Here is a 19,362-nt window from a genome sequence, read left to right as displayed (position 1 = left end):
TGGACGGAATTTCATTTTTCAATTTATATAATAAATCAGGTGTATATTTAAAATATTTGAAAGTTCGTGGACCCTGTTGAAATAGTATATATAGTTATGTGTCTAAATTGAATTTATGCCTATAAATTATTAAGGACTTTATATTACTGCCAAAAGTCAGTCAAAACCAAATACAAAGGCCTATCTTGTAACAAAATTTGCTATGATTTCTTTTCCTGTATTATATTTATACAAGAAATTGCGGAGATGCTGCAAAGTGAAGTTTCCAAGCTCCCAGACAAGTTAAGGAGGCTTTCCGAGGAGTGTGAGAAACTTGATGAAGTAAACAATTCCATAATTGTTCGTCATCGAAACTCTAGCTATTGATTACCCTTTGCCTCTTTTTATACCTTTTTTATTAATTTTATCATAATGAGTTTAGCTTCACCTATAATATTGTTCTCACATTCAATATAAAATTCAGTATTTTGTTTCTTCTCCTGGAAGAAAGAAACAATTCATGAAATTGATATTTCCAATGGAACTGGATGTGCTAGAGAAGATGTATGGTCCAGATGCAGTTTCTGATCTCAAATATGTAGAAGTTGACTCTTTTGATGGTGAAAGCAACAACATTGAACCAAAAACTCCAAGCAGAGATAACTCAACTCCTGATACTCTAGTATTTAGTTTGAGGCTACGGAGCTAACTTTGCTGATATTTAAATTAGTTGAAAGGTCCATAAAAAAATACTATTAATGTATTAGGGATTTCATAATTTGATAAGACCTGCTTTTTTTGCTGGAATTTGACTAGTGATGCATCACAATGTTTTCTAATAAATGTTATTTTGATTTTGGATCCTTTTTGGCTTCATACCTGTTTTCCAGTTTTCTGAGTTTTGCTTATCCTTTTTGTTTATGAATGATAAATCCAAGATTAAGTTACCAGTTATAATGATGGAGGCAGGTTAATGATCAAGCTTTGATTAATTTACTTGCAGCGCAGCTCAACTGAAAATATAAGGGTCTGTTTGGTATTCTATTTAAAAATTATTTTTTGTTTTTAAAAACAAAAAAAACAAGTTTTAGTCAAGAAAACTTGTTTGGTAGACCATTTTTAAAAACAATTTTTAGAAAAAAAAAATTCAAAAACATGCCTCTTTTTAAAAATAATAAAACATCGTTTTTCTCTTTTTTTTTTTTTATACTTCCTTTTTTCTTAGATGTCATTATTTTTTAAATTTAAAAATTGTTTTCAAATTTCATACCAAACACGTTTTCAAATTTTAAAAATTGATTTTGAAAACTCACATTAAAAAAAAAATCTTAATTTTTGAAAAAAAAAAATTTTGAGTAGGATACCAAACGGGCCCTCAGAAATTCAAAGATCTGAAAGGGGAATTATCAATGGCTTAATTGAGCTCAGGATTATGCATATATTAATTATATTATGGATGCTTCAACCTGAACCTAGAGGTACTTGTAACAACAGAAGAAAGGGGAACCCAGCCCTGATTAAAGGGCTTCTGCAAAGGTTATAGTAGCATGAATGTGATAAGGCCAATGCATACATATGATGTCAGCTCCAACTTCTGCAAACTGAGACTCAAGTGAGGGGATAAGAGAGTGGAACTCTAAAGATTTTTTTCATTTCTTAAGTGAATGGCCATAATTGAAAGAAAAACAAGTCTCTGTTTTTAGTTTGTAAATACAAGTGAAATGCAAAATTGTATTCATGCAAGAGCACAAAGAGTTTTTTTATGAGGGCTGCTATTTGCACACCCCTAAATTTCTTTTTGCACACCATTTTTCTCTTTTTTTCTCTTACACATCCTACACTCTCATCTCAAATTCAAAACCTCTCAACACACACCTAACTCATTACCAAAATACTCTCATTTCATTACACACCCACACACCCCCATCTCTCTCCTTCCCTCTCTCTCTTTCTCTGTCAACACACACCCGTGCAGCAGCACCACCCTCCCTGCATGCACACCATTCTCCTCTCATTCTCTCTCTCCTCTCTGCTGCACCACCCTCCCCGCGCCCACCACCATGCCAAGCTCGCACAGCCAAGAAGCCCCAACGCCCGACCACGCCGTCAACGCAAATGAGCTCGCGCTCGACAGCTCTGCCCAGCTTGCACTACCACGCCGCAGTGCCAGCCAAAAGGATGAGCTTCACAGGCCGTTCGGTAGTCATCCGCCGAAACTGGCGGGTTCGTTCGGCAGCCATTCGTTGAAAATTTGAGTTTCCTTCGGCAGCCACCCACCGAACATTCGCTGCAACTCGATCTCCTCAACCCGGTGGCATTCGCCGGCGAACCAGGCGACGAGACACCCACCAAACACTTCCTCTCCACACCCGCCAACCACCCAAAAAACCAACGACGGCGCCGAAACCAAAAGCACCACGCCGGCGTTGATTCCGTTTCCGGCGGAGTTGGGAGACCGGACCACCCTCCTCTTTCTTAAGATCGGGGCTGGTGTGTGTGCTGGTGTGTGTGTTTTTTTGGTCGGGGTGAGGGAGGGAAATGGGCTGGTGTGTGGTTTTTTTTTTCTTCTATTGATGGGGGGGTGTGCAAAGAGAGAAAATGGAATTGGACTTTGGGTGAGAGAAGGAGAGAAGAGTCTTTTCCCTTTGATTTTTCTTATTTCTTTTAAAAAAGGTGTGCAAAAAGAAATTTAAGGGTGTGCAAATAGCAGCCCTCTTTTTTATATGTAAATATACAAAGGTTTTTTTATGTTAAAGAGTACCAAGCTACAGAAGTCCACGCATGGCAAATGAGCATTTTAATGGCAGTCATTCCTAAAATATTTCAAACATTCACAAATAGGTCATTTAACCTACATGTATACTTTGGAAATTTTACGTTACAATTCTTTTGAACACAGAGCATCCAAATACCAAGGTGTGTAAGAGTAACAGGAACAAAACAATCTTTACTAATCTGAACCATCAGGAAAAGGTTTTAGTGCATCCAGCTTTCCGTTAACATAAAACTCCACAACTGCGATCATTCGCGGAAGCTTATCAGGATGGTAATTAACATGAACAATTACCAGCTTGAGTATGCTCAGATTAGCATCTTTCCTCACAGTCTTGAAGAGGACCTTGCTATTCTTGAAGAGATAGAAATCCATACTTCTCCTGGAAGCATGAAGTCCATCATACCCAGGATAAGAGGGGAAAAAGAGATCCTCATTGAAAACTGCCTGGTCCCAAGAGTTTGGCTCCCTAGAAAGCCGACCAGCTACACGATCCGATAACTCAATTGAAGGAATTGTCGGTCTAATCTAGAAGAAACCAGAGTTATAAACATACATATGCATTGTATGAGCATACCGAGCCCAACCCATTCCAGGTTCATCAAAGACTTCATAAAGCCATAAGCAATGCTATTATTATGGCCATTAGTCATGGACTCTACATCCGAATCATGATAAAGATGATCAAAAGGGTTTTGCAAGTACACAATATCAACATCCGAAAGAAGAACACTATATCCCAGCTGCAAAAACTCCCTCAATATATGAAACTTCAACCCAGAGAGGGCATGGTTCCCTCCATTTCTCGCAACTGAATCGTTGCCTTTATCTAGGCCTCTCTTATAGACTGGAACATCTTTTGATTCACAGTATCTGGCAATTTCTTCATCCAAAGCAACAACTATATTATTGGGGATGCCCACTCTCTTAATATTAGTGAACCATACCTCCAACATCTCCTTCACATTTGAATTTTCTAGTGCAACTATAAGCTCTTTATTAACAGCAACTTTCTCCAAAATCTTTGACAATCTTGGATTCACAGATTCATCAGGAAGAACACTGGGGTTGGTTCTTAAGCCTTTGACACAGTACCAAAAGGCCCAGCTTTCTTCCGATCACCCAACACAAGGACCTGTTTCTCTGCCTGATCTTTCCTTTGTTCAGCCAACCGAATTTTTTCTGTCAATTCCCTAACCTGCTTTTTAACTCAGCATTTTTCTCTGATTCTACCACAAACTCGACTTCAACAGGTTGATCCGTTCAGATGATTCACATAGGGTGGAACCAACCTAGTGCACAAATGACTAAAATAATGAATATTTGAATCTCAAATTTGCACCTTAACAGCTAATATGCATGGCCATTAAATGATCAGATTGAGTATGCATAAATCATTTTCATCTCATCGCCAAAAGGTTCACGCAAATCCCCATATGGGAAATGAAAGTGCTAGAAAACATCCATGAAAATTCAAATCAAACTACTTATCTTTGGAACCTGTAAAAGAAAAACATAGATACATTGAGGATGTCAATTTATCAGCTTTAGTATTACACACGCAGTGTCTTTTTCTTTAGGGACAGAGCACACACAGATCAATAAAATTTACTTGGTTTGAATCAGAAGTCAATACACTAAAAGCTCAAGTCAAGGGGTTCATTTTGCATCAAATTTCAAAAATCTCAAGCACTATTACCCATTCAATAAAATTCTCAAACTTTCAAGCACCCAATGACCACTCAAATAGAGAGCTACAAAAACCAAGTAACATAAGAAAACTGAAGAAAATGAAAACAACCCATGAAGGAAAAGATTAGGAGGAACCTGGGACATTGAGTTGGCGAAGCAGCGATTGAGAATAGGGACCTGATTGGAAAGGAAAATGAAGCCATTGGGGAAGAAGAAGGCGAAGACACAGCCGAGAAGGAGTCCAATTGTTATGGCAATAGCAACCCTCAATTTGCAGAGTGCGCGTTGCTGTTGCTGCTGTTCCTCATCGACGGCCCCTCCCTGTGAGCCACCATGCCTTCACTTCTCAGCTCTGTTTGAGTTGAAACTTGAGAGAGAGAGATAGTAAGAGAGAGGTGAAGTTGGTATTGACAACTTCATTTCAGACAATGGTTTTTTTTTTTTTTTGGCCATCATTTCAGAGAGTGGTTGACTAAAAGCTTATTGGGTTATTTAATTAAATTACCCAAGAACTTTAATTGACAATAATGCATGTTTCGGAATAATAATGATGAGTTGATAAATTTAACAGATCATTAGTATCAAATCAGCCAGGCTTTCTTTTGATTCCACTTGTCTGCCTAAACCCTGGTGGAAAAAGCTTCTAACGAAGTAACCCACATCTCTAATCAAACTTAAGTCATGGGTAATGTCTAATGACTTATAAGCATTTCTCAACAACAATAAAGCATACATTTCTGATGACCCTAAAAAGAATGTCTATTATGAAAAATGAAATTTCAGATATTTGATGTAAAGAAACTGTATATCAAAAACAGCTAGAATATGGTGGTCAAGTGAAATAAAAGAAGAAAAGATTATTTGACTTAATGAATAACTACTGTATGAACTCAAGTGAAAAGCATTCAAAGAAGGAATTCAGTCAAGCAGTTTAGACCTCAGAAGCAAGGGGGCAGTTTCTCTAAAATCAAAGGCCTCTGCCTTCCCACTGGCTTGCCTGATAAGCATGAAGGCTCCTCCACCAATGCCACTTGATGCTGGACTCACAACTCCTAAGCACAGAGTAGCAGCTACTGATGCATCAACAGCATCAGCTCCTTCACAACGAACATACATTCCAATTCTAGAACATCTGCCATCATCAGTGGCAACAGCACAATGGCATGCTAAAATTACCTCTCACCAATTTTTGGTTGAACCACTCAAAGCTTGAGGATTGAAGTAGGAGTTAACAATGAAAAGAAGAGAAGTATAATGGTAAGCAGCAACAGCAGAGGATCTGCAACCAAAGGATTCAATATTTTTGAGTTCCTCATTATACAAATCAATCAGAAAAAACACAATCTGATAAACATTTAGTCAAATAAATTTATAGGGCCAGCAGAATAATCACTATTTTTCAATCACAACCAAGGAGAACTCTGATATCATGTTAGATTACCACTGGATCTCAAAAGCTTAAGATGTTAGGGAATGAGCCCACAATTTAATCTCTGTACACTTGAACATCACACTACCGTTAAATCCTCATTCTTATGCCTACCAATAATCCCGACAAGAACACAGCCCATCCTTAAAATGGTGAAAACGAGTAGAATCTCTCACAATGATTTCTCTGCCCACAAGCTTGGATATATATTTAATGGCAGCATGACAGTCATTACAAACTCTGAGGTTCTTCATGATCCTTAGTGTCGTGTTCTCTGGAGTACTTATTAGCCCAAATGCAATGGCTAGTTTCTCACTGTGATATTTAAGCATCTTCTCCTTCGCTTCTTCACCAACGTCATGCAATACTGATTCGGTGTCAGGAATAAAACCCATATTTTTAATCTCTTTCCAGATCTTTTCCATCGCCTTGTAGATTGCATCTTTCTGTGGGTGGCCTCCATCTTCAACCCCAAACACATGGACTTTGTTTTGAATCTGAATCCAACTAACTCCTTGGGCTTTCTTCACTCTCCTATCCTTCATTGACTTTCTAACTTGTGCAGCATCTTCCCATCTTCCACAAGCTGAATACAAATTAGCAAGGGCTGAGTAGGCCCCACTGTTGTCTGGTTCAATAAGGAGCAATTTTTCTGCTGCAACATTAGCCAGATCTACATTTTTATGAACCTTACAAGAAGATAAAAGTGAACCCCAAGCTACAACATCTGGTTCAATTGGCATGCTCTGTATGAAATTAAATGCTTCTTGAAGCAATCCACAACGCCCAAACAGATCAATCATGCATGCACAATGGCTATGGGTAGGTTCAATTTTGTGCACATTCCTCATCAAATTATAGTAGCTCCTGCCCTGTTCCACCAATCCCACATGTGTACAGGCAGAGAGCACCCCAACGTAGGTTATATGATCAGGCTTAATACCAAGTGACAGCATCTTCTCGAAAAGTTCGATGGCTTCTTCCCCAAGACCATGTTGAGCCAGGGCTAGAATCATGGAAGTCCAAGAAATGGTATCTCTGTTCCAGTGAATCAGATTGAATACTTGCTGTGCACCACCAATGCTTCCGGCTTTGGAATACATGGAAATTAGAGCATTGCTCACAGAAACCGAAGACACTTCTCCTGATCTTATGGCACTTGCATGAATTTGTTTTCCATAATCCAAAGAAGCCAAGCTTGAGCCGACGCTTAACATAGTTGCTAAGGTGTAACTGTTTGGCCTGGGACCCAATCTTATCATTGACCTGAATAACTCCAAAGCATCATTATTCAACCCATTCTGTACATAACCAACAATCATTGCTGTCCATGCAACTACATCACGGTCTCTCAATGAGTCAAATATCTGCCTGGCCGGGTTTATATCCCCAACCTTTATGTATCCATCCAAAAGGGCGGTGAATGCTATAACATTGAGATCTGAAGTCCCCCTTTGCTCTAAAATCTTTTGAGCAAATTCCAACCCACCAGACTTAGCATACATTGATATCAAAGCATTTTCCACTACTTCAGATATGTCAGACCCAGCTCTTATAATAAGAGCATGGATTTGTTTCCCAAGTTCCAGCTTCTCAAGGTTAGCACAAGCTGACAAAACGCTTGCCAAGGTGAACTTATCGGGCTTTAAAAAAGATTCCTTCAGCATACTTGAGAAGATAGTCAGAGCTTCCATATCAAGTCCATGCCTATTGTATCCTGAAATCATTGAATTCCAGGAAACTATGTCACGTTCCGTCATTTGGTTAAACTGGGCAACAGCAAGGTCAACACGACCACATTGCATATGTAAAGAAATCATAGCATTCCAGCTCGATATGCTTTTCAATCTCATCCTATCAAAAACAATCTTTGCTGTCCTTGGATCACCAGATTTTGCATACATGTTTAGAAGGCAGTTCGCAACAGAAACATAAGTACCGAACGCAAGCTTAACAACAAACGAGTGAACCTTCCGACCAATATCCAAGGCCTCAATGGCAGCACATGTGGAAAGAATATTAGTAACCGTGAACTGGGTCACCGGAACTCCATCTGAAATCATCTCTACAAACATCTGAATCGCATTACCATAACGACCCATCTGATTATAACCCACAATCATCGAAGTCCACGAAACAGAGTCGCGTTCGGGCATTTCACTAAAAACTCTACGTGCTGCATCAAACCTACCCTGCTTTGCATAAGCAGAGAGAATTGTATTCCACGAAAATGTATTTCTCACAGGCATTTCATCAAACACACGGTGAGCATCCAAAGGAGACCCAGTTTTCATGTACAAGTTCATGAGATTATTCATCAAGAACACACCGAGGTGAAGCCCAGATTTGATGATTTGGGCATGGATTGATTTTCCAGAAAATGGGTCTCTCTTTTTGAGGCTTTCTTGGAGTTGATATGCGTAGAAATCCGACAAAGTGGTAAGAGAGGGGGGATTTGGGGACTCCATTAGAATTAGAGTCTTTAGAGACTAATCTGAAGGAAGTACCATAAATTAGAATTACAGATTTCATAAATAATTAAAACAAGATAAAACAATCATATTCATGTTTGAGAGAGGTTTACACGACCTTAGCTGGCGGGAAATTGAGTGAAGTTGGCGGCGCAAACCGGAAAGAGCCGTTGGAAACAAACAGGTTAAGCCCCAAAAGGGCCAAAACAGTGTCCCCCTGTTTTTTTTTTTTTTTTTTTTCTTCTTCTTGTTTGGGTTTGTTTCTTTGTTTAATCCCATATTTAGGACCTTTTTTTAAAGCTCATTTGATATCCAATTAACTAAATCCACCTAAAATGTTACAATAACAAATAAATTCACTTTGTGACAAAAGGTCCATGTTATAACTTTCTTTGTATTTTTTGTGTCGAACGCTCGGCATGTTTTTTTTTTTAAACTAAACAAATTGTAACTGTTCGACAGTGACAATTAGTAACAATCATTTTTACATTATAAAACGGGTGTAGTTGTGTACAATGAGCCGGCCTGGCCTGGTCTATTTAAAGTTGGCTCATTCGTGCTTTGTGCCGTGCTTGAGCCGACTCATTTAATAATTGGGCCGGCCCAATTATTTTAAACCTTAAGCCCAGCCTGGCCCATGGCCCATGGCCCACCCAATAATGGGTCGTGTCAGGCTCGTGCTGGGCCGGGCTGGTCCGATTAATTATTTTAAGCTTCTATTATTGTGTAATAAATCAAATAGTCCTTAATGTCATTCTATTTTCTATCAAATTTTTGAATTTTTTACTGCTTTCATTTCATTTTTTATCTAATTTCACCACAAAAATCAAAATTAAAAATTAAAACAAGACTAATAGTAAATTTTTTTAAAAATAGAAAAATACTAATACAAACGGACCGGCCCAAACCCGTAACGGGCTCGAGCCGGCCCAACACAAAATGGGTTCAGGCCAGACCAGCCCAACGGGATAGAAAACATTGGCCCAGTATGGGTCGGGCTCAACCCAGCCCACTTATTAACGGGCCCACTTTAAACGGGTTGGGCCCGTGCCGGATTCGAGCCGGCCTAGCCCATTGTACACTTCTACACAGGTGGATGTGACTCCATAAAGTTTGAATTATGTATTTTATGTTGGTTTCATTAATTTTTGACATATTTATATAAGAAAAGATATAAAGGGTATATCTATAAGTAATTGTAGCGCGTTGGCTAGGTTATCATACTTATTTTTTAACTGGACTTTAAAACAAAAGCCCTTTCGGCCCATTGTGCTCTTCTACACAGGTGGATGTGACTCCATAAAGTATGAATTATGTGTTTTATGTTGGTTTCATTAGTTTTCGACATATTTATGTAAGAAAAGATATAAAGGGTATATCTATAAGTAATTGTAGCGCGTTGGCTAGATTATCAGACTTATTTTTTAACTCGACTTTAAAACAAAAGCCCTTTTATTTATTTATATTTTAAAAATTCATTCAGTCAAACTAAATAAACTAATACATCACCAAAGAAAAGAAGAGAGCCAGGTCCAACTGTATTTTTTCATTATAATTCTTTAAGAGGTATTTAATAATAAATCCGTTGCGTAAATTTATTTTATTCAAAAACCTTCCACTGTATTTTTTGTAACTAGAAATTATTCTATGTCCATGCCAATTTTAATTCAATGGCACTTACACTAGTGCAATAGTCCATATTAACATATCTTAGTGACAATTACAGTCTAGCCATCACTATTTTTACATTACACTAAATCACTAATATTGTCCCAATGAAAACCCTAAATCTTAAATTCTCTAAATCATAATTCATAACCGAGTAGACTTTTAAACCTCAAGGTCAGAGTTAACTTTCCCAAAAAGCCTGAAATTCATGTTAACTTCCATACAAAAATATGATGCAAAAAAACATATACAAACTCTGATAAACATGCTTACAAATTCTATAAAGATCACAAAGTATTTCAGCACAAGGCGCTTGAACATGCCATTGTCCTTTAAATAGAGAGTAGTCACTGGAAACATATGACAAGGGCAAGATAGTTAATCCAAATTGTAGCACAACTTGAGATATATGCTACTTCATGTCTTTACAATCATGAAAAGATAAACATTGTGGAGACACAATTATATTCCTCGATGAAATTGGTCAATTGCCAACCAAATTCACATCCAATGGGTGCACAAAGAAAAGCAAACCACAGAAAAGTTCTGAGACAGGGTTTTGTTTTAATTTCTTTTCCATTTACCATTTCACCCAGAAAACAAATTGGTAAGATTAAAATCATATTTGGAGAAGACCACTCAGATATCAGATAAAATTTTCCAGAAAAAAAAAATAAGTGTTGGTCCGATTAGCAGAGTCTAGCGGGCCATGGTGGATCAGGGTGGCACCGACCCGTTATCCTTCCACTGCCCGGAGAGGGAGGTAGTCGCTGCTCTGTGAACCCAGCCTCACGCTTTGCCCTCCACTCTAGAAGCCATGTGACCTCGGCCTTCGCCCAATCCACATAGCCCAGCTCCTTGCTTGGAACGGGCGGGTCAGAAACAAGCCACAATAACCCGACCCGCTAGACCAAGTCAATGTTCCAACACCTTAATGCCCCCACATGGGTTGCAAGCTGTCGTTGCTCAGCTCGGCGATAGAGCGATCAGGTTCAAGGATTATAAAGCGTAGTGTCTTTGTTCATTTTGGCGATGTGGGATTTTTACTTATGATAATGACTTTAAAAGCTCTATTTGGAAGCTCAGAATTTCGTCCATAATCAATCAGTCTGTATTTTTTTAATACCAGTTTAGGGAGTTGAACTTACACTAGTGGTGGAGAAACATTCAAAATTGCCCAAATCAAGAGTTTGAAGCTTTTCTTTTTCTTTTTTTGCCGCTGAATATGTTTCGAGTTTTTATGTTGGGTATAATACAACTTAGACATATATAGTGTCCAAACGATTCAAATGCTTCTCCAAATTCCAAGCCTTGTCTCACACTTCATTTCTTTAGTTTCATGTAGACCTAGCAACGTGTCTTGTTTTAGTGTGTTCATGTCGTATTTTTTAATGTGGTGTTATTTTGTCTTGGTTGAATTTGGACTGTATTCTTATTATTCTTATTAGTGTGTACTTTGGTGTCGTACATTTGGTGAAGCTAAATCCGATTCTATATATCTTTACATCTTCTTGTAGTCACTCAAAAATTCTCATATCCTTGTATCTACTCATGGACTACTAGAATAATGATCTCATGGCAGTATTGGAAGAATATGAATATCTATTTATAAGAAAGAATCTATTCATAGGTATCAATTTTAGAAAGAAACACTTATATTGCATTTCAACATATCCATTTCAGCAGTGAAGCTAACAATTTCAGTATTATTTTCTTAAATTCTTTTGCATTAGCGTCTCTTTATTGTTTACAATTGAACAATCAATATGCCATCAAAATGGAAGATGAGCAAAACTATGGTGCATTTTTTCTGGAACAAAAAACCAAATGAACTCTAAGTTTTTGGTCAGAAAAATGAACTCTACTAAACAAAGAAATTTGACTGAATTACTCACCATAATGGAAAAGGGGGAAAATAAATTAGCATGGGAAGGAGAGCAATGACTAGCTTCAATTCCATAATACTAATCCACCATTTCAGAAACCAGCAGGAAACCCACCTTTTCTTGGGTCACTCACTGCCACAATCTCTCGCGTGCCTCCATTTTTCTTCAAGGGCTCTATCTGTTGAACTATAAACTGGACAATAGCCCCACCAGCAAGAGGCTCTAGGACATGGCCCTTCTTCTGTAGGGATTTTCGGGTTTGAACAGGAATTTCAAAGTGATCATCAAGCACGGTTGTCCAATTCTCATAACGAACGACATTAGGAAATAGCTGCTTGGACAGAAATTTAATATATCAGATTACAAGTTTCAATTGAAAACTAGGTTAGGGTATGCTGAAGGGTAAAAAAAACACGTAAGCCTCTTGTACTAATCAAACAAAATACAAAAGGTACATAATGGGTTGAGGGTGGCAATAAGCTGCATCACCTAAACATAATTATATGTTAGCCAATTGCTGAAATAAATCAAAAAACGAGACAGCCCTCAATCCTAAGATTATGCATTGATCAAGTCCTGTAGCATGAGAAATTATGGTTCAAGTCTTAACAACCTAAAATTCATTATGATTTGGTTATAAATCAACAAATGCTATGAGTAGCACTCCTGCAAGGGACATGCAATATATTTATTGAAAACCCAGACCCCACAAATGAACTTTCAAAAAGATGTTTTAAACTGGAAACTCAGCTCTAATATTAGAACCTTGACAGTAATCAGGAACTTATGGTTGTCAGTCAAATAACATATCTTAAAACCAATGACGTACCCTTTCTTGGTTTAAAATGTCAGCATTAGCAGTTACCAGCCTTACCATACAGCATGTACTGTACACATACTGGCACACCCTTGGAGTCGTGAGAGAGAGAGAGAGAGAGAGAGAGAGAGAGAGAGGAGGTATAAACCTGATGATAGACCCTTGGAGCCATGACAGAAGAGAGTGGATTCATTCCCCTTGCAAAATGATTTAAGAGGACCTCTGCAGTTGCAGGAATGATCATAGATCCCCCACTTGCACCTACTACTGCTTTCAGTTGATTATCCTGTCAAAGCATATAAAGAAGACACATGGAAATATTAAACAGGAATACACTGCATAGAAAACAAAAAGTTTAGGCAGCTAGGCATAAAATTTTACGGCCAATGTTGTATTATACTGTATGTGACTCGCGTTAAACCAGATCAAGAAAATGATATAAAAGAAGAAGGTGCGGAGCAAAACTCTTCTCTCCTGACCCCACATCATCATGAATAGCATAAAGAAAAGTCTGAAGAGCAAAGGTCGTAGATATTGTAATAGCCAAAGATTGCATAAAACTTCTCTTTGAATTAGAAGAGTATGAGGTTGACACCAAGCAAGGCAAGGAAAATTCTAAAGCTCAAGAAACATATGATGAGGAATTAATTGTGGAAGAGGAAAACCCTAAGGAAGAAGTATGCCATATTGCCATTTAATGATCCTGTAAGAAGCATTTTCAACTGTTGATTTTCTAGTTCTTGATCAATCTAATTGGATGGCCGAAAAAAATTCTTTGTTAATTTTGTAAAATTACTTCCAACGTTAAAGGACAAATTGGTTGAAGCTCCAAATTTACAAATGCTCATACTACCACATTTAATTTGATTAAGGGACTTCATTTTGATGTGATTTTCAGTCTGCACTCTTTAGGGGACAGACTTGAATGATAAACTATTGAAATCTCATTGTCTTCCTATTGTTCTTTTTTCTTCCCCTCTTTTTATCTCCCTCTTCTATTCTCTCTTTTCTTTCCTTATTGGTTATGCATTACCTTCAGGACTATGGAAGGTGTCATTGATGATAATGGCCTTTTTCCTGGCCTGACAAAATTGGCTGGTGCTGGCGGTGGACCTGTAGAAACATTTCCAGGCATAGAGAAATCATCCATTTCGTTGTTTAAGATTATTCCCGTACTTTCTGATAGTATCTGTGCACCAAAATATCCGTTCACAGTAGTAGTTATGGAGATAGCATTTTGCTCATAATCTATGACCGACAAATGGCTGGTGCCATGATCGTTGATCTGACTCCACCTGTTAGGAAACAAGGATTCGGTATAAACAATAAAGTCATTAGATTTTGAGGATATGTAAAAGGGCATCTATAAGTATAGGGGAAAGATGTGAGATAAAGTCTTATATTTTGAGAATATGTATTAAGGGTTCTATCCATTGTTAACAGCCAATATGAATGGATTAGTTAAGTGATTTGTTATCTTTTTAACAAATAATTGCAGTAATTTGCAAGCACAGTGTTCCTATGTTGTGCTTATCAGCTATCCTCATTCTAGTGTCCCAGATGTAACACATCTTTGTACTCATTCTTGTATATATGTAGACATCATTCCCTTCATCTGAAACTAGATGCAATACAAGTCATATGAACTTCTAAGAAACTGGAGTAGCAAAGTAAACAGAATAAAAAAAAATTCAATGTACCACCACTTTTTACCTTCTTGATTGAAAAATCATTCTATAAAGATGGTTAATTACTTTACAAGAGAACTAAATTTTAAACCACAGCTTTGTCACCAAGAATACAAAAGCTAATAATATGATGTGGCCCTAACATGTTGCATTGCAATAGCAGTTCTATGCACACTAAAGCCTTGCAACTCAAGTGCATACATCTACAGGTCCAATCATTTAACAAGACACAGAATTTATATCAGCAAATCTTGGACAGCAGAGATAGGAAATTTGGTATATATCAAATAAAATTTGGTAACCAAAAGAAGAACAATTAATTATTATGTATAATCTAACAGATAATTAACTTCCTTGCCAATGAAACAACTTACCTGCCACCATAATGGCTGGGATCAAAAGTCTTGTTGTCATCTATGGTCTTCTTTAACTCCTCAGCAAACTTAGGAGAAAGAAAATCAGCCAGAACTTTAGTCACATTAACAAAGTCAGGATCACCAAGCTTCATCCTCACGCCGAACACATGTTTCAAAGATTCAATTTCTCGATGGATCCAAAGAGGATCAGAAATTCCAGAAGCATTTCCATATTGAGAAAGAATGTTTAGCATCTGCGGCAGTGGAATTGACAAGGATAGTCCATTCATATACATATTTAGAGTTCTTTTTTTTAATCAAAAGGAAAAAACAAAAAAACAAAACAAAACAAAACAAAAGAGGTAACATTAATGCCAGAACAGAGATATACTTACAAGTATCATTGGAGGACCTCCAGAAGGAGGAGGCATAGCTAGTATTTTAAGCCCTAGAATGTCAGTAGATACTGGTTTTCTCACTTTAACTCTATAATTTTGCAAATCCTTCATTGTTAGTATTCCTCCAACCTTGTGAACATCTCTAACCAATTGGGATCCAATCGATCCATTGTACAAGGCGGCAGGACCAAACTTTGAAATTTTTCTGAGTGTCTGTGCCAGTTTCCTGTTACGGCATGTCTCACCAGTCTGCAAGAGACTGCCATTTGATGTAAATATATGACGAAGTCCCTCATCTGCCAAGATTCCTGGTTCTGATCTACCCATCTGCATGTTCAGGTATGGCGAAATCTTAAATCCCAAGCGAGCAAGACGCTCAGCAGGCCTTACAAGCCTTTCCCATGGAAGCCTTCCATGTTGTTTCCAAGCTTTGTGCAGGCCTGCCAGTTCCCCTGGAATTGCTATGGAGAGAGGACCTTTAGCTTTCAGAGTAGCATTGCCAGCATACATATTCTGAAAGTTGAAAAATCTAACAGGAGTGATTGGAAGATCAAATATGGTATATATGAAGTTCATAAAGTGACACAAGGTCATAGGTGTCAAACTAACTTATATCTGAAATTTGTAACTAAATTATAGATATAAATTAATACTAAACTTTATGTGTTGCGAAAACAAAATATTAAATCTAAGAAAATTATTTAGTTATAGCACATGTGCTAATCCAGGTCTCATTAATAGGGACAAGGGCTTCAACGAAAGATATATATGCACCAGACTCATTCAAAATCCTTATGGAAGAACTTTAATGGACAATAATGCATGTTTCGGAATAATAATGATGAGTTGATAAATTTGAAAGATCATTAGTATCAAATCAGCCGGGAATTCTTTTGATTCCATTTGTCTGCCTTTACCCTGGTGGAAATAGCTTCTAACCAAGCAACCCAAATCTCTAATTAAGCTCAAGTCATGAGAAATGTCTAATGACTAATAAGCATTTCTCAACAACAATAAAGTATACATCTCTGATGATCCCAAAAAGAACATATATTTATGAAAAATGAAATTTCATATATTTAAGGTAAAGATAATGCATATATCAAAAACAGCTAGAATATGGTACTCCTTATCAGTAACTTTCTTTTTCTCCACGGAAAAATAAAAGAAGAAAAGATTCATTGTCACAATAGTTGACTTAATTGATAACTACTGTAACTCAAGTGAAAAGCAATTAAAGAAGGAATTCAGTCAAGCAGTTTAGACCTCAGAAGCTTGGAAGGGGGCAGTTTCTCTAAAATCAAAGGCCTGTGCCTTCCCACTTGCTTGCCTGATAAGCATGAAGGCTCCTCCACCTATGCCACTTGATGCTGGACTCACAACCCCTAAGCACAGAGTAGCAGCCACTGATGCATCAACAGCATGACCTCCTTCACGAAGAACATCCATCCCAATTCTGGAACACCTGCCATCATCAGTGGCAACAGCACCATGGCGTGCTAAAATTACCTCTCGCCTATGTTTAGTTGAACCACTCACAGTATTGAGGCTTGATGTAGGAGGCAATAGTGAAAAGAAGAGACATGTAATGGTAAGCAGCAACAGCAGAGGATCTGCAACCAAAGGATTCAATATTGTTGAGGTTCCCATTATACAAATCAATCAGAAAAACACAATCTGAAACACTTGGTCAAATGAATATAAAGGGCCAGCAGCAGGATCACTATCGGAATTCTATGTATCCGCGGGATTAATTTGGAAAAACAGTAGGGATATGCAAGAACAAACAATTTTTATTGGAAACATTCCTCTAATGAATTCCCTGGGAACTTCTATAGTAAATGGAATATACAGAATTGTGATCAATCAAATATTGCAAAGCCCTGGTATCTATTACCGGTCAGAATTGGACCATAACGGAATTTCGGTCTATACCGGATCATAATATCAGATGGGGGGGAAGATTAGAATTAGAGATTGATAGAAAAGCAAGGATATGGGCTCGTGTGAGTAGGAAAAACAACTAAGGAGAAAATAAATTGGTTAAGGGAGAGAGGCTGTGATTTGCTAAAACTGAAAAGCATGGTACAGAATGGACACTAGCAAACACGGTTCTCAGAACCTTTTCTTCCTAGAAACAAACTTTTCAGAACTTTTTCCTTCTTTCAAAATTTTTTTCTTCTCTTAGTTTATATTCTCTTTCCCTAAGAAGAAAATTCTCAAAATTGATCTATGGAATATATATATTAGAGTTATAAGATATAACCTTTGTGTAACTTTTTCCCCTGGGACAAGTTACGGTTCACATTTAAATTCTTCAAAATAGCTTTTGTAAATTCAATAGTTGATTAAAGTTTCACCCATTTGATTCTTCATTGTTTCTCTTCTTTAGATTGTTTTGTTGTTCCTATTGGGCTATGCACCATGTATAATCAGACTCTTTGGTTTTACCATCTTTGCTTATCTTATTCTTTGCAAAGTTCTCTCACAAGTCATTCCCATTGTAGTTCCTAATTAAATGAAACAAGGTATATGACATGAGAAAACATTGAAAACCCATTTACTACAACAGACAAAAAAACCCCCAGAGTCACTCACATGCCATGATAATCCTCTAAAGAGTTCAGCTTTAACAATTCCTCTTTCACGTTCTTCTTCTTGCTCTACCTGACTAGCAGGTAATCTGCTGGCAGCGAATGGGTTGCTGAAACTAGCATATGTGTACAACTGCCCAATACGCGTGCACCAGAAAGCCATAAATGGGATTAAGGGATAGGTAGTGGTAGATGCGGCAAGTTTCATGTCAGTGGTATAACTGAGCTCAAAAGTCAATGTCTTTCTTTTTCTTTTTCTTTGGCTCTTCTTTTTTGGCCTCACACTGTTGGCTGTTCTAAAACCTTGCTTTTTTCATGGCCTATTTCAAATTCTGGATACGGAGAAAACAGAGTCCACTGGCGAGTGGCAGTTGACCAGTTGTAGCCTTGTAGGGGGAATGTGGTGGGCTAATGGGCTAGCGGACTTAGTGGGCTATCGGGCCATGATGTTTGTCTATAATGTCTTTTCATTTTTTTTATTTTTTTGACAACCATAACTTTTCTAATGCAAGTTTTCTCTGAAGTTTTTTCTCAATGTTTTCTATTTTATCCTTAATAAATTAATAAAATAAACTAAAAAATGAAAAAAAAAGGGGGTCAATTACAAAAAAATCTATAAATACTTCAATATTACAAATTAGTCATTGAACTTTTTCAAAATACCACACAGTTACCATTTTTTATTTAGTAACTGTCACACAGGTATCATTCTTAAACTTAATATGTGACAGTCATTATTTTTAAAATTGAATCAAACTATTTTTGAAGGGCATGATAGTAATTTAACATGAGAAATAATATAGAGCTGCCCAAATTGAGCTGGCCCATTGACTATTATGTATTTTGACTATTATGAAATTTTCAAATATTTCATTGATGAGAAGTACTTACCTATTCTTTGTATTTTACTAAGTTTGCAAAAACTCCAAGCGAAGTCGAATGAAGTATATTGAATGGTAAATTGAGCAATTGGGAGGTATGAATAGAAAGACCCTTGTGAATAGGATCCTCTAAATTAACTCACATTCAATCCCCAATATACAACTTGCATGTGAATATGCAAGAAGCATTTTTTAATGAAAATTCTATACGCTTCTAATAAAAGTATTACTAAGTAAATTTTATATATTTCTAATGAAAAAAAAAATTAGTAAGTTAATGAAAAAAGTGACTTTATTTGTAGTTTCTTTTTAAATGCAAAATTTCAGATAAAGATCTAAACTAAAAATTTATAAATGACTGCAATTTTCAATCTTATCCTTCTCTTAGTAGTTGTTTCAATTTTGTTTGCGCAACTTTCAATCTTTGAGAGCCCTCCCTTAGGCAACTTTCCCCTCTCTTAGCAATTGTTTCAGTTTTATTGGATGATTCTGAAAAACTTCTTTGTAATAGACATTAGTGATGTGGCATCACCAACAAAGATAAGGGTTGGTCCCAAACCTCCTCTTCTCTGTTGGTGATGCTATATCACCAATCCCTATTGCATAGAAGTTTTTCTCTCATTGGCATTTCAAGGCCTTGTGCTATTTATTTTGGCCAAAAAGCTAGCCTGTTTTAGTTTTGTTGTTTAGGCTTTAAGCCCCCACTTAAAAAATAAATAAATAAAATATA

At 37.1% G+C, this 19,362-nt stretch overlaps 2 protein-coding genes, 1 non-coding gene and 1 pseudogene across 5 annotated transcripts; all 4 read right to left on the bottom strand.

The window, feature by feature from the left end:
- Positions 1 to 2,791: 2,791 nt before the first annotated feature.
- On the bottom strand, positions 2,792 to 4,779 carry LOC147283958 (arabinosyltransferase RRA2-like; annotated as a pseudogene). The gene is made up of 2 exons (XR_015122296.1): positions 4,580 to 4,779; positions 2,792 to 4,044 (listed from the first exon to the last, which is right to left on the bottom strand). The product of XR_015122296.1 is annotated as an arabinosyltransferase RRA2-like (transcript).
- Positions 4,780 to 5,590: 811 nt separating this feature from the next.
- On the bottom strand, positions 5,591 to 8,583 carry LOC147283957 (pentatricopeptide (PPR) repeat-containing protein). The gene is made up of 3 exons (XM_086243750.1): positions 8,463 to 8,583; positions 5,886 to 8,367; positions 5,591 to 5,723 (listed from the first exon to the last, which is right to left on the bottom strand). Exon 2 carries the CDS (start codon positions 8,339 to 8,341, stop codon positions 5,984 to 5,986), a length of 2,358 nt encoding a protein of 785 aa, XP_086099876.1. The 5' UTR covers positions 8,342 to 8,367; positions 8,463 to 8,583; the 3' UTR covers positions 5,591 to 5,723; positions 5,886 to 5,983.
- A 2,102-nt stretch (positions 8,584 to 10,685) lies between these two features.
- LOC147283956 (signal recognition particle RNA) lies at positions 10,686 to 10,988 on the bottom strand. The gene has a single exon (XR_015122605.1).
- A 710-nt stretch (positions 10,989 to 11,698) lies between these two features.
- Positions 11,699 to 17,968, bottom strand: LOC147283955 (glutathione hydrolase 1-like). Of its 2 annotated transcripts, none has more exons than XM_086245098.1 (7): positions 17,756 to 17,968; positions 16,424 to 16,770; positions 15,155 to 15,670; positions 14,778 to 15,013; positions 13,749 to 14,010; positions 12,864 to 13,001; positions 11,699 to 12,229 (listed from the first exon to the last, which is right to left on the bottom strand). In XM_086245098.1, exons 1-7 carry the CDS (start codon positions 17,760 to 17,762, stop codon positions 11,990 to 11,992), a joined length of 1,746 nt encoding a protein of 581 aa, XP_086101224.1. In that variant the 5' UTR covers positions 17,763 to 17,968; the 3' UTR covers positions 11,699 to 11,989. The 2 variants fall into 2 exon arrangements, with proteins under 2 accessions (XP_086101224.1, XP_086101223.1); XM_086245097.1 differs by lacking the exon at positions 17,756 to 17,968 and adding an exon at positions 17,055 to 17,371.
- Positions 17,969 to 19,362: the final 1,394 nt, after the last annotated feature.

The sequence above is a fragment of the Dryas octopetala genome, chromosome 5, assembly GCF_963921425.1.
Source record: "Dryas octopetala chromosome 5, drDryOcto1.1, whole genome shotgun sequence".
NCBI classification, from domain to species: Eukaryota; Viridiplantae; Streptophyta; class Magnoliopsida; order Rosales; family Rosaceae; genus Dryas; species Dryas octopetala.
Note: the sequence above shows the minus strand (reverse complement) of the source record. Positions and strands in the feature narration are given on the sequence as shown.